The sequence below is a fragment of the Pholcus phalangioides genome, unplaced genomic scaffold, assembly GCF_987345545.1.
Source record: "Pholcus phalangioides strain wild (caught in Gottingen) unplaced genomic scaffold, Ppha-v1.0 ptg000003l_1, whole genome shotgun sequence".
Lineage (NCBI taxonomy): Eukaryota > Metazoa > Arthropoda > Arachnida > Araneae > Pholcidae > Pholcus > Pholcus phalangioides.
Genome location: NW_028301596.1, coordinates 23,939,019 through 23,953,747, shown reverse-complemented (window position 1 = coordinate 23,953,747; position 14,729 = coordinate 23,939,019). Strand labels below are relative to the sequence as shown.

Below are 14,729 nucleotides of genomic sequence, written 5' to 3'. Positions count from 1 at the left end.
ATAATTAATTCAGTCAGGGCTGCAGTCATAAACTTGGCCAGACCGACAACATCCATTTTGGTACACCCCTCTGGTCCGTCCCACCGTACTTGTTTCATCTTCTCCCCAGGTCCGTAATTAGCATTTTTTTTCCGGGGGGGGGGGGGGAGGGTGCACTATGATGATCAATTAGCAAAAAAAATGTTTTTTTGCGTTACGTTGTGGGGAAAAAAATTATTTTCAATTTTTTTGAACCTTAAAAATTGTCTCCCTTTTCAACCCTCCGCCCCACCCGTTTTACCGGGTGTGTTGAAAATTATGACTTTTACCAGAAAAATGGCTGATATCATAAAACCCTTGAGATTTAATTTCTAAATCGCTGCAAATTTTTCATCTTTATATACTGTAGCCTCCCAGAAATCGATGTAGTTTCATTACATATTGTGTTCTGATCGAATAAAACAACTCTTACTTGATTTTTATTAATATATTCTACTATCTCAGCATGGATCCCGAGATTATGTTTGAATATCAGGAATATGCAACTTTTCATAGAAAATCACGCAACTCGTGGTAGCGTAAGCTGGGATATTACTGTATCATTGTAGAAATTACAATCGCATTATAATTTATAATATTTTGATGAGGTAATAAATATAAGGGGGGGGGGGGGATGTTGCAGCTTGTTATAAAAAAATATAATAATAGTGATGTGTTCCCTCTCACTGAGGAAGTTCAGAGACAGCCCCAGTCTAGTTACCCGCCTGCACGATAAGTTATCTTAGTGTAAACCGCACTTTTTGATTTGTTATTAATTTGATGCTTATTCTTTTGTAGTGCAGTCTTTTTTTGTGTGACGTAAGTTTGTACACGATAGGGTAATGGAATTCAAAGAAATCCTTGAACAAAAGAAGTTTCTAAAAAACCATATTTCTGTAATTTTTCACGATTTCCACCGTAGTTTTACATTTTGTGGTATAAATCTGTAGAAACTACGTAAATGCCATAGCAGTTGGCAAGTATGCTTATAACTAGGGCTAGGGTTTTCATGACCTAAAAACTGGTAGAAAATGCTCTATAAAAAATTAATATGCCCCGCAAGACCGAAAATTTGCCTTTGGAGTAAGGAATGATGCAAAAAATTTACTTTTTCTATTTACAGTAACATTAATTTTAGCAAAATGATATGAGAATGAGGAGTATTGAGAGATGCAACTAATTAATATTATACAACACTGTATATAAAACGACGTTTTATGTGCAGTGCTGAAAGAAATTTGTGGATTCCAAGAATAATCCGGATAATTGGAATCCTTTTAAAGTGGGGAAGGTTTTGTACAGCCGTATTTGTACGTGACTAGCCGTGTATTGGGAGAGAAAAAATAAAATGTCAGATAGGTGTGTACCTCTGTAGTAGATAAACCGTTTCACAGAAACCATCGCACACATTGTAAAAAACACCCCCTACAAGTACATACTGAATTCTTCTATTCATTGACTTATCCGTAAGTCTATACAACATGTATTGAAAGTAAATCAAATTTTCTTATCAGTTGGTATGAGAGCTGTGTGTTTGTTGTCCACAGCAAAGAGTAAAAACATTCTTTCAATATTATTATTATAGACGCATTTTACAATATATTCTAACCTTTGTGTTAGAAAGGTTCTAAACCTTTTGTGTTTCACAGATCCTTTGTGCCAATAACGTGAAGGTGATGATATAATATTGTGAATGATATACAAAGGCCACCAGGACAGTTTAAGGCCATTGGCATTGCACAGGGCACCAAATAATAAGAGGTGTCGGAACAAGTTGAAATATTTGATGTGCATCAGAGAGAGTAAAAAATTATTTATTATGTTATTTTAAAAAAAATTACCGTTCAAAATAATGCATACACTTAAAATGACCAACAGATGGGGAAAAAATTAAAAGTTTAATATATGCAGTTGATTTTTTAGAAAAACCATCTATAAGCAGTACACCTATATACATATTACTGTCAAAGCCTGAATCACTATCGATTTGAGCCGGGGCGGCCACTTCGCGAATGGGCCGAGAGTTTTGGCCAATGTCCGTCTGAATTGCAAAAATGATTCGGGCTTAGACCGGTCATTTCGCAAAGGGGCTGGAGATCCCAGTCCAATGCTTGATGTGCCGATGGCAGGAACGGGAAATCATTGAGATCGATATTCACAATTGATCTCGTCCATGGAAATTTTGCCCAGTTCATATAGCCGCTCCTTTTTTTCGATATTTGAGATTTTCAATTTAATTTTAAATACTGTACATAGTATACTGTACTACTGTTTCTATATTGGTTTTTATTCCCATTTTACCCGTCAGCAGAACTGCAAATTATTTCTCTCATTTATTTAGTTGTCGCCGGTTCACAAATTATTTGTTATTTACTTTTGTTCGTCCGAGAAATTATTTTGTTATTTATTTTTGGTCGGGCCACAAATTATATATCCCATTTTTGTTTTCTTTTAGCAAACACAGTATAAAACGGAACTGAGAAAAACGAGACGACGCTTATATTCTCACTAAGAGACATGTATTGTCCTCATTTACGAACGTACTTTTGTATAAGAAAAGAAATATTTTCCCTCTTGTTCTTCAAAACTATTCACTCATTTCTATGCTCGCGTTCCCCCTTCCCCATAAATACTTTCGTCCGTAATGAAGCAACACTCCAAAAAAACCCTGCCCCTTCTTTGGGGGTGTTGATTGAGCTCTTGATTCTTGAGTCCTGATAACAGGAAACTTTTGACAATGGCAAAGATAATCCGGCATTGTATATTTTTTTCGACGATCGATACACGCCTTAGCATGAATTCTTCGCGTATTTAAACTTTGTACCAAAAATTTGTAAAGATAATCCCAGCATTGTTCTGTAGTAAAGATATTTTGCTCCACAGGTGCAAACGTACAATAATTTTCTTTGTTAATTTCGGTAATATGCGTAGAAGCATTAGATTCATTTCATCGATTCATTTTCCACCAAATCCTTTCTATTCATTGAATATTAATTCAGTTGGCTCTCATACACCAAGATGTTTTGCGTGTGTGGGTTTCTTCTAGAACTTTTTCACAGAGTCACAATTTTTTTATCGATAGCTAACGAATATATGCCTGGGCGAACAATCCGTTGCCAGGCCAGATAAGCGAGATGACTATCTCTCGTGGGCATGACCTCCCCCGCCCGCAATCCCACACACACACACAAACAATACGTACTCATATAGTATTCTCAGAAGCTTCTTCACGACTCATAGAGGCATTGTGGCGAGCTCGAGATATTGATTTGTGTGCCTATTTATGCACTTTGAGGTAGTTCTTTAAAAAGTTACTTCCATCTTATTGCGACTCACACTTTAGGAGCACTGCCACAAAGGCCATTGCATATTATATTATCATATTGATTTTTTTTTGTTTCTGTTAGAATTTCTCCATACAAATGTAAAATATATATATTTCACTTCATTATCGAAAATAATGATTTGAGTAGAAAAAAAGAACCATCTGTTACATATTATGATCTTGATTTAAACTTCAGTAAAATGTATTGTAATTTATCTAGAATATAATCTCGTCAATATTGAATTCAGTTGACGTGATTTCCAGTGAAGAAACCACTTTTTTCTAATGTGTAAGTGCAGTCTCTAGAAAAATGACCAGAAAGAAAAAAAAGGTTTTATACAAACCGACACCGCAACCAACACATAGAAGCTCCGTATCAGCCTACTGAGATAGAAAAATTGAATAAAACGCAATTATGAAAAGCCAACTTGACTTCTGGATGTATCTCCCCTATCCTGAAGCAGGGCCCTAGGCATGATCGCCTTAAGAGCATCGTGGGCCCTCAGGTAGAGTGATCATTCTAGGGCCCTCTGCATGTTTATTTCCGAAAATTTTAACCAGATTTTATTTTCAGCCCCCCTCCCATCTTCACTCCAGGCAGTGCCTGGGTAGGCTCGTGCGTTAAGACAGCACTGTCCTGCACTCGGGGGCCTCTTTCTAAGTGAATTTATGGCATGGAAAAAAAACTGATGAGAATCATAAAGGAGGACCCCAAGGTTTGAGTCGTGTCAGCTCCACCCTTGTGGAGACCATGCTTCTGGTTTCTTTACGAATTTCATAACATTACCGATTGAACACTAATACATATTCTGGGGTGTAAAAATTTTCATAAAAGTTCATTAGAACCATGGAAGCTATAGTACTAAAAAAAATTGTCGGATAGGCTGTGAGACCTAGAATTGGTCGCTAATTGGAGCTAAAAATTGACTGTAAAAGTTAAATGTGACACCGCTCCATTACGGAAAATTATAGCTATTTTTTATACATTTTTTGTATACGAATTCATATCAGATGTATCAATACAGTGATATGTAATTTAATTATTTTTAATTGAATTTTATGTGAATATCACAGTATAGTAGATTATGATCCGATGATATTATTTAATTTTTATATTAATAATTATTTTAATATTACGTAATTTTTATAATCAGTATGAATGGGAATAATTTTGTGTGAAGCCAAAAAAACAGGTGGAAATAATGATTTTCACTGACGGAAAGCTTATTTCCTGAATTTCATGGACTTTTTTACACTCAGTAAGGCTTATCGTCAACTTATAAAAGACCTATTCATACCTTTGGCCTCATTGTTACGGTGGGAGGAATCCTATCAGTGAAAATCCGGCACCCTACTGTTGACAACTGGGGGAAAGCATCGTCTTACCTCAAGAGGCCCTGCCATTTTTCAAAGAATTTTGGTAAAATCGTGTGCCTGATTCAGAAGATTTTCTTTGAATATGCGTAACTGTCGAAGGGTTAAAAGGTCCGAAACGCCACCTCTTAATCTCAGGGAATTAATAGCTGCTGTTTCATTAGCATGGACTAATATTCCTCCTCAAGGGTTTTAGCATCTGGTACAGTCTGTGGCTATGCCTAGAAGAATATCTGCTGTCATTGAATCCAGAGGAGGTCCCACACGCTATTAGTGGTGAGGTGTAGGATGTTCCTAATATTCTGGCCACTGGGTGTAAATGCAGAATGGTACAGTGCGATGGACAGTAGCAACAATCAACTGATGCCAACGACGTCGAGGCCACCAGATGACAACATGTGTAGAGACAAAGCTGTCCTCTGCAATTGCTAATACAAGACATGCAGGAAACTGGTTGTTACTTAGAGATGATTATTATTGAAAAGAAAATTCATGTTTTCTTCTACTTTGACTCGAGCCACAGCCTTCTTGCTGTCTGCGCAAGTGCACTATGCTACCACTATCTATAAAAGTAAATGTGAAATTTCTTCCTTGTAGCATATACAGACCTGCCAACTCTCCAGATTTAGGTTGGAAACTCTGGATTTTTTGCCCTTCCGGCTCTCGATTTTAGCAGAAAATTAGATTTGGAAAAGAATTTTTTTGATTTCTTTTAGATTGATATTTTTTAGATTTTCCCTGAACTTTCACGATGTTGATCAATGACTACGGTTGCTGTTGGGGAAAACACTTATAGATGGCAGCCGTAGTTCGAGGAACCTACCTACTCGGTTGAAGACATCACTTCCGTTGAGTAGCCATCAAAAAAATTCTTTGTGACCACATTTAAAAAACTGGCAACAAGGTGACTTTGTTTACTTGGCATTTATCGACAACCATTTATCAGTGGATGGTCTTGGTTGCCAACATCCCTGTATAATTATTATTATATTCTATGAACACAACCATGCGCAAAGCTGCATTAAAAGTCAAACTTTCAAGTGGCTTTGACCATGCAGCAAACACAATAACAGAGAGACTGATTGTACACCACGTAATATGTAATATCCCCAGAGCTATTTTCGTCAGCAGCATTATATTTTAGAAGTTTTTTTTTTGTTTTCTCTGATCTCTCTTCAAAAAGAAAATATACAACTGCTTTTGAGGGTTCATATACCCAAGATTATCCATCACTGATAGCAATCCACGATGATTATATTCTGCTCACAGGGGCTACAAAGCACCCACCTGGGGGGATTCACTTTTTCTCAATTGATTAAAAAAAATTTTTTTTGTGCCCCTTTCCCTTGGAAGAATTTCCAAATGTCTGGATTCCAAAAGTTGGCACGTCTGTGTGTAGGTTCTTGAAATGGCAATAAAATGACAAATATATGACATGCAAAAGTACACTTACTGGATTTTCAAGTTAATTGCCAGATTTTTGTGAGAAAATTGCAGGATTTTACCTTTTGAAGGTTGGCAGGTCTGCATATATATGCTGAAGGGTACTGTAGTTATGTTATGTGCAGTAAGACTGTGATACATCCAAGCTTCAATAAATGAAGTTGTTGGTAATACTTTTTCATAAATTGATTTTTGAAAAGCAGGTGACATAAAAATGAACTAAATGCTTTGCATCATGGCAAATAGCTTCAAATACAGCAGATTCTGTACGAAACAGAAGTACGGAATACACAAAAACAGAAATATGGAAAATATAGAAAAACTGAACACACCTGTGTGAAGCAGAACATTAAGAGACAAATAATATTCCATTTTAGACAGGTTTTTCTTATATAAAAATGTGCATTAATCACTGATCAGGCTATATTTCGATTCTGTTCAAGACAGGTTTCTGTTTCGAAAAGTGTCTATCTTAGACACAAGTTTCACCGTACAACTGTAACCACGTAGCAAGAGCTTCACACATTTTGCGGGGGGGGGGGGGGATCAAAATACAGTTTTTAAGTATGTACAGTGATCTTTAAAATGTTGTAAATTATAAGTGCACTGCATTACTTAATGTAACTTTATATTGCATTCACTTGATATTTCATTCTCAGAGATGATGAATTTAAAATAATTCTTGTGCCAACATAATTCCTTCCACCCTTTACATTTTTATTTAATAAAGGTCTAGATAAATCTAATCTAATAAAGGTCCACATTTTTAGGGTTTTCAATTACCCAAGGATGGTCTAGTCTACATTAGCTGAATCATGACCATTGTGGGGGCACTATATTCAGTGCAATAGTTTTTTGGCAAAAAACACACGTTTTCTTTGTTGTGAAACTTAATTTAGGATACTAGATTACTCACAGTACAGATGACTGGATACCAGGCAAAGATAATTGGAAAGAAAAGTCACATTCTTCCATGGGGAATGTGACTTTTCTTTTCAGTTATTTTCGCTTGGTGTCTAGTGTCATCTGTACTTCATATAATTAGCAGAGAGGTTCATAATTTTATACCAGAGCATTGATAATGAAGATACATATTAAATTTTCTTTTCTCTGTATCAACAGGAAAAAAATAATGAAACCAACAGCGAACCATCGAAAAAACGACTCTTGATGCTTTCTCTTCCTGAATGGCCAGTTATAGCTCTTGGTGGTCTTTGTGCAATGATCATGGGAACATTTACACCTGTTTATGGTGTTGTCTTTGGAGACATTCTTGGTGTATGTTTTTTTATTGCATTGAGAATTATATGTTTTATTTTATTGCACTCTGAAGCTTGTTAATTTTGAATCAGAATACATGTTTACATACATACACATACAGAACAAATGTTTTGGCAGTCATTGTAACAACGTGTTTGGAAGTTTCAGATTCCTTGGGAGGCAATGTTTGTTACCTATTAGAATCTGAAATCAAAATGAATTGAAAAAAAAAACACTGAAAAAAAAAAAAAATATATATATATATATATATACACACTAATGTACTGATAAGCTATTTTTTTCCCAGCGCCCCCTAGAAATATTTCCTCAAACATATATTTCTTTAGATGTAAATGCACATAATATTTTATTGCTGAATGAAATGTTGCTTTTTTTTCTGTTAGAGAAATTTCCTATTGAAAGCACCCATTTTTCACTAAAGCTACCAGGGAATGCACCACCTTCTGATTCTTAATAAGAATCCGCTTCTTAACTATGGATTTGATCTTTAGTTAAGAATCAAGAGGGAATTTTGCTACCACATTCTTAATCGTTTTTGTTCCATAGTTAAGAACCGAAGCTACCCACTTCTTAGCTCGATTCTTAGTAAGCAATTTTTTTCTTCCATGCGAGATAACTTAAATTCTTTCTTTAATAGAAGTTTTTTTTTTATGATTCATATTTTAAAAAATGGATAAAAAAAATTTAACAATGCATTTTTTTATTCCCAACTAAGGAATTCGTCAGACTTTTTAAGTTATATCGAAAAGTTATCTGAAGGTTGTGTGGGAGAGTTGAAAACAGTGTTGGAGTCTATATACAGCACATATATGTTGATAATAGTGCTGAAACATCGGATTATTTCGATAAAGTTTGATAAATTTTGGTACATTTATCACATTTACCAGTGATTATGCATAATTCTAAAATTTTCAATCCATAAATATCATGCTCGATGAGTCGTAAATACAATTTTTTTCATATTATGGGAACTTGTAGATTTGAAATTTTTTATTAGTTTAAAACTTGAGAGAAAATTGAATTTCTCCCACAAAATATGTGAGATAAAGCTCTAATCGGTCGAAATTGTACATAAATTAAAAATCATTATTAACCTGCTGCTGCATTTGTTTTTTTCACATGTTTCGGTGTACGTAAAAAAGCCAACATTACAGAAGTGATGATCATTTTTATATTGATGTATTATCTGATCACTATTATTTTTATTTGGCCACGAAAGCAGCTATGCAATACATGCACAGTACCACGTTCATTTCGCCATGACAATTAATTTAAAGAAACATGAAGCATATTATAAAAATAATTGTTAATCTTGTAATGTTCGCTTCACTTACATACATAATGTAAATACAAGATGACTCATTTATCGCATTAACCATGGTTTGAGGATTATGCATAGTGACCTAAAAATGTGATAGATTCACAGTATATGAGCAAAATTTATCAAACTTACCGAAATGGCCTTTGATTATTCATATAATAACAGCTCTTTATCACTTTCACCATAACATATATGGCATAGCCCCTCTTTATGGAGGGTGGCAGGGATCCATCCCAGTGAACGTTGGGTGAATCTTTGGATTCAAATCATATCGGATCAGATTAATTATGGATATGTTTGTTTTTACTGCAACATGTTAAAAAAATATTATATATTTATCATTTCTTCTTAACCACATTCACATTTGCTGAAATAATCTCCGCCATTGACCAATCAATGGCGAAATACCCCAAAAGGAAAATTTTTTGGCCTGTCCATCATCATGTGACCTTAAGAATAACTTTAAACAATCACACTGTGGTTGCAAGAGCGTCATGGGCCCCCAGGCCAATTGATTTTTCTGAGGCCCTACCTGGAAAATTTCAATTAGTTTCCATTTTTGTGAGGCCCCTCTTCTCTTGAGACCCCCGGATCGTGCCCGGGTAGACCCATTCGCTAAGACGGCACTGATTCGGAGCTCGATTCTTGCGTATGGATGATTGATTATTAAGAATCAGAAGGTGGTACATCCCCTGTATTCTGTAATTTCACTATAGTTGGTCTTCTGCCCCAGGGCTGTTATTTCAACTTTTTCCAGGGGGGGGGGGGTTAAGAACATGTACTGTGTGTGTGTGAGAGAGACCCCCACATTGTCCCAAGAAGTAAAAATGTTTCCGATGATGGTAAGCAGAAGAAAGCCCAATATTTTTGTGAAAAAAAGCTTTGAAAGTCAAAGAAGCAAAAATGAGAAAATACAAAAATTGAAAAAAACTAGAAAGAGACAAAAAACTAGAAAAACATGAAAAATACATTAGCAGCACAATATTAAATGGACACCTCCACAAAAGTGTGTTCAAAAAGTTGGTAATAATAGGAAATTAAAAATGTAAAATCCTACCTGAAATTCAACTCTTAGATGGTAATATCACAAATTGTGAGCCACATGGTGTCAACTAGCAAGTCAAAAACGTGGGTGAAGTTGGAAACCCATAAAGGAAGACAGATAACCATTGCCACTCAGGCATTTAAAAAGTCAGGAAATTCTTTAAGAAAATCATTTACATTATTGCATGTTTTTTTAATTCTTGATAGTTGTCCAAAAAATATATTTTTCACAATTCTAATACTAATATTAGAACTGAAATTAGATAGAAAATTAACTTTAAATTTAAATTCCTTTCTTTTATCAAAAATTCCAATTAAAGCAATGCTATTAGACAAACAAATTTTAAGATCAAGGAAATCCACAGAAAGGGGTCATGATTGGTTCTCTTGAGTGTGAAGTCCGTAGGGTAAATATCACCACTTAATTCCAGAAAATTTTCAAAATTAAAAATAATGAGATCATCAATGTATCTAAAACCTATGATTTTATGTTTAGCAAAAATAATTGTTTTATAGAAATGTAAAAACATATTTGCAGAAGTACTAGAAAAACAAGTGCCCATGGGTATACCTTTGATTTGTTTAAAGATGTCGATGCCATTATATATACAAGTAGTTCTCAAAAAGATGCAAGATTTTACCAAATTATTCCAAAAGTTTTATCCAAGTGAATAATGTTCTCGTATTTCACATATAAACTCTATATTTAAGATGTTTTCATGTGGAATATTGGTGAACAAATTTTCAAAATCAAATGTTTCAATACTATCAATTTTAGAATTTCTTAAAAAATTCAGAACTTTCTCATTATTTTTTATAATGAAAGTCTCTTTTCTTCCAACTCTATTTTATCCAAAATATTTTTTAAGACGTTAAAAAAAGTTGAAAAAGTGCCACAGTCACTATTATAAAGGTTGGTACCACAAGTGACAAATCTAAATTTAATAGGTTTTTTGTGAAATTTAATAGCAACAAACAAATATGGATAACGAGACAAAAAATTATTAATTTTAAGTTTTTTGAGAAAAGCACAATTCCTATTGTCTATTTCTTTTAATGGTTTTTCTATTTTAGTGTAAGTGCAAATATTGTTATATTCATTGAGCAGCAAGTTCTTATAATATAATTTGCAAATAATTGCAAAGTTATCAGCTGTCTTATACAAATATCAACGACTGTGATAACAAATTTTTCTAGAATGTTCTCAATGTCTTTAAAAAGCTTGAATAATGAATATTCAGGCTTCAATATTTCATAGCTGAAATATATTTTCTGAAATTCTGGCCGATAACGATGTAAACTTAGATTGTTTTTAATGTCATTAAAAATATTGAATTTCCATTCCTGGAAATCTTTAAAGAGGCCCAGAGTATTTACAAGAAATCTTGTTCAATCAATAAATTAGTATTATTTGAAATATCAATTTTAAAACATGTTTCACAGAAAGATTTTTTTTAAGTCTGAATTTTGGTACCAAGTGACATTAAATTTCTGAGCTCATCATATTTAATAATAGAGTTGAATTTCAGGTAGGATTTTATATTTTTAATTTCCTATTATTACCAACTTTTTGAACACACTTTTGTGGAGGTGTCCATTTAATATTGTGCTGCTAATGTATTTTTTGCGTCTTTCTAGTTTTTTTCAATTTTTGTATTTTCTCATTTTTGCTTTTTTGACTTCCAAAGCTTTTTTTCGCAAAAATGTCAGGGAGACTGATGATAATTCTATGCCTTTCTTTGGCTTACCATCATCAGAAACATTTTTGCTTCTTGAGCCAATGTGGGGGGGGTCTCTCCTTGAGAATGGACTCCTTATTGTTTCATTTATTTTTGTATTTTTCATTTTCTTCTAATTTTGTAATTTCTAGTTATGTGTATACAGTTGCCTTAGGCGCTATACTCTGGCTATTGAAATGTTTTAATTTTTGATTTTTCAACACATTTTATTTTAAATTACATATTTCTTTTAGAAAATGTATCTTGTATATATATTTATTTATTTATTTATTTATTCGTATATATACAGGGTTATTTAGAAAAGATGGGAAAAACTTTAAGTGTTGATAGTACACACCAATTGTCATCAAAGAATGCATGGTCTAACATGAAACACAAATACGCTATCACTTTTCGAAACAGCCATTCTGCAAACGTTAAAACTGCATTCCCCTTGAAATTTATCAAGAGAAAAATAACACTGTGCATGCAAAATATAATCTGGGGAAGAAGTGTGTCATTGAACATTGATGTTATTTTTTGAAATGTCTATTAGCCAGAGATGCCTATGACATACTGTAGCACGTTAAATACCTGGAACTTTAGAAAAGGGTGCATGAAAATTTGGTTTGCGTGTCCTCTGGGATGCTTTCTTTCCTAGTTTCAAGAGAAAAAAGTAGAGAGAAAAAACCTCCCCCCCCCCCTAAAAAGAATTTTTTTTTCACCCATCATAATTGCGTGATTTTGAAAAAGTAGTTTCACTACTTTGTATACTGTAGGTCTACTGCATTGTATAGGTATACACATGGGTTGTTGAAGAATAAGATGACAGATATCTAGTTGTTTCCCTGAATGAGGGGAGTTCTTATTCCCCTGTGGATTTTCTCCCCTCTGATTATATACCGGAAATTATGGTACTTTCGCAGCTATTTTGTAAAAGATTGGAATGGTCATTCAAATTGTAAAAAAATTTTCAAGATCATTGAGAAAAAGCAATCTGTAAAAACTCTACCTTGATTATCCAGTTTTGTCATCTAGCTGTTACATGGTGGTCACCTTTTCGCATCATGAGAATCACAGGCGTGTAAGCAGAATCTGATTTTGGAGGGGCAGAAGGATTTCTTCCACAGAAATTGTGGGTCACTAACATTCAAGAAGAATTTTAAATTAACAGATAGTGTGAGAATGTATTTTTTTCCAATATTTTAATTTTTCTACAAAAATATTTTTAATTTTTGATTTTTTTTTTGGACGGGGGGGGGGGGCGGGGGTCGAGGTCCCCCAGATTTTGCATTTGGTGAAAATCCGGGTTTGGAACCCGAGATTATGTAGTGGTAATCGGCTAAAAATATGATTTTCTAAGGTTATCCAATTTTGAGTTGGCTAGAAAAAAAAAGCGATCACACCGACCTACAACACAAATATGTATACATTAAATTTCAAATCCATGCATTGCCAATTTCAATGATAGATGCAGGGCTGCAACTAGGGGGGTGGGGGCAGGCAGGTTTAGTGCTCTGAACTGGAGGGGGGGCAGTGAATTCACCCTTTGTAATTGATTCTTGTATATTACACGCCGTTGCCACAATGCATGTTTGCCCTGTTTGAGAAAGTATCTAGATGCAGCCCTAGATGGACGGCCCCCACCTACTGAACATAAAACATGCCAAATGCTGGTCACACACACACACAAGCATACTGTTAAGTTTCACCAACACAAATTTGACTCCATATTCAGGTGTGAATATTTGGCAGTTGAATGGCAACAGATAAGAGTGGTGGGCCATCAGAGAGGGAGGAAGGAAAGTAAAATCATTCTACCAGGAAATCGCTTTGCAAGGATTTGTATGAATAGGGAATCGGAAGATAAGTGTCTGAGTGAGGGAAGAGAATTTAATTTGCTTTAAATTTCATCAGAAGATACTGAAAGTGCTAAAAAATTTGTAACGAAATGTAAAATCAATCAAAAGAGAATTTATAGATTGATTTATTAGTAAATATATAAATTTGTGCCTCCAACTGTTAATAAAAAGTGAGTTTGATGAGCTCCCTCTCGAAAATTTTGGAAATTATCATCAAAAGGCAGTTTGTGAAGTGGATAGACGAGAATAATGTATTGTCGGATAATCAGCATGGGTTCAGGAAAGGAAAGTCATGTGTAACTAACCTCCTTTGCTTCTATGATCACGTGACAAAGGCTTTGGGTTAGAGCAAAAATGCAGATGTTGTTTACCTTGATTTCCAGAAGGCATTCGATCGGGTCCAACATGGTAAACTCTTGAAGCGTTTACACGAGATTGGAATTGGGGGCAACTTAATGAATAGAATGGAAATTCTGCAGCAACTGTATAGAATCGTGGTTAAGAGATAGGTTGCAACGAGTTATGGTGAACGGGGAATTCTGTGGTTGGACAGGCGTCACAAGTGGAGTTCCTCAAGGAAGTGTCCTTGGCCCCATACTTTTTTCACTTTTTATCGATAAACTCGATCAAGGTATCGATGGGATTACTAGCAAATTTGCAGATGATGTGAAGCTAATGGGGGTAATCGGGAATCAAAGCGATAGGGAGTTGCTCCAGACCAACTTACACAGCATTGCAGCATGTGCAAATGAATGGAGCATGACGTTTAGTGTTGATAAGTGCATGGTCATTCATTTTGGTTCGAAAAACCCACAGTTCTCTTACGAGTTGAATGGTGTCACTATCCCGGATGCAACCAGGGTCACCGATTTGGGAATTCTCATTGACGAGTGGCTTAGGTTTTCTGACTATTGTTCAGCGGTGGTCAAAAAATCGAATGGAATGCTTGGTCTCATTTTCAAAAAGGTCTCTTCGCGTTCTCCTAAAGTCATTCTTCTGCTTTTTCGAGGCTTAGTTCGTCCTGGACTGGAGTATGCTGTAAGGTTTGGGAGACCATACCTACAGAGGGACATAGACTTGATTGAAGGGGTGCAGAGAAGAGCTACGCGTGTCCTTATTGGCACACAGGGCTTGAGTTATGAAGAGAGGCTTCATTTTTTGAATATGTCTACATTGGATGAACGCAGGTGTTGAGGAGATATGATCGAAGTGTTCAAAATTTTCAATGGGATGGATAGGATGGACCATGAACTTTTAGTACACCGCCAATCAACTGCTTTTACAAGGGGACACCAGTATCGATTGGTGAGGGACAATGCAAGGTTATGGTGTCGCAGGGAATT

The 14,729-nt window shown here is 35.0% G+C and overlaps 1 protein-coding gene across 3 annotated transcripts in view; it reads left to right on the top strand.

The window, feature by feature from the left end:
- The window catches only part of LOC149088330 (ATP-dependent translocase ABCB1-like), a 532,351-nt gene that overhangs the window by 381,572 nt on the left and 136,050 nt on the right, over nt 1-14,729 (top strand). For all 3 annotated transcript variants that reach the window (XM_089247148.1, XM_089247163.1, XM_089247155.1), the window contains exon 17: nt 7,283-7,438. In XM_089247148.1, coding sequence (XP_089103274.1) covers nt 7,283-7,438 — 156 coding nt within the window. The remainder of the gene's footprint in view (nt 1-7,282; nt 7,439-14,729) is intronic.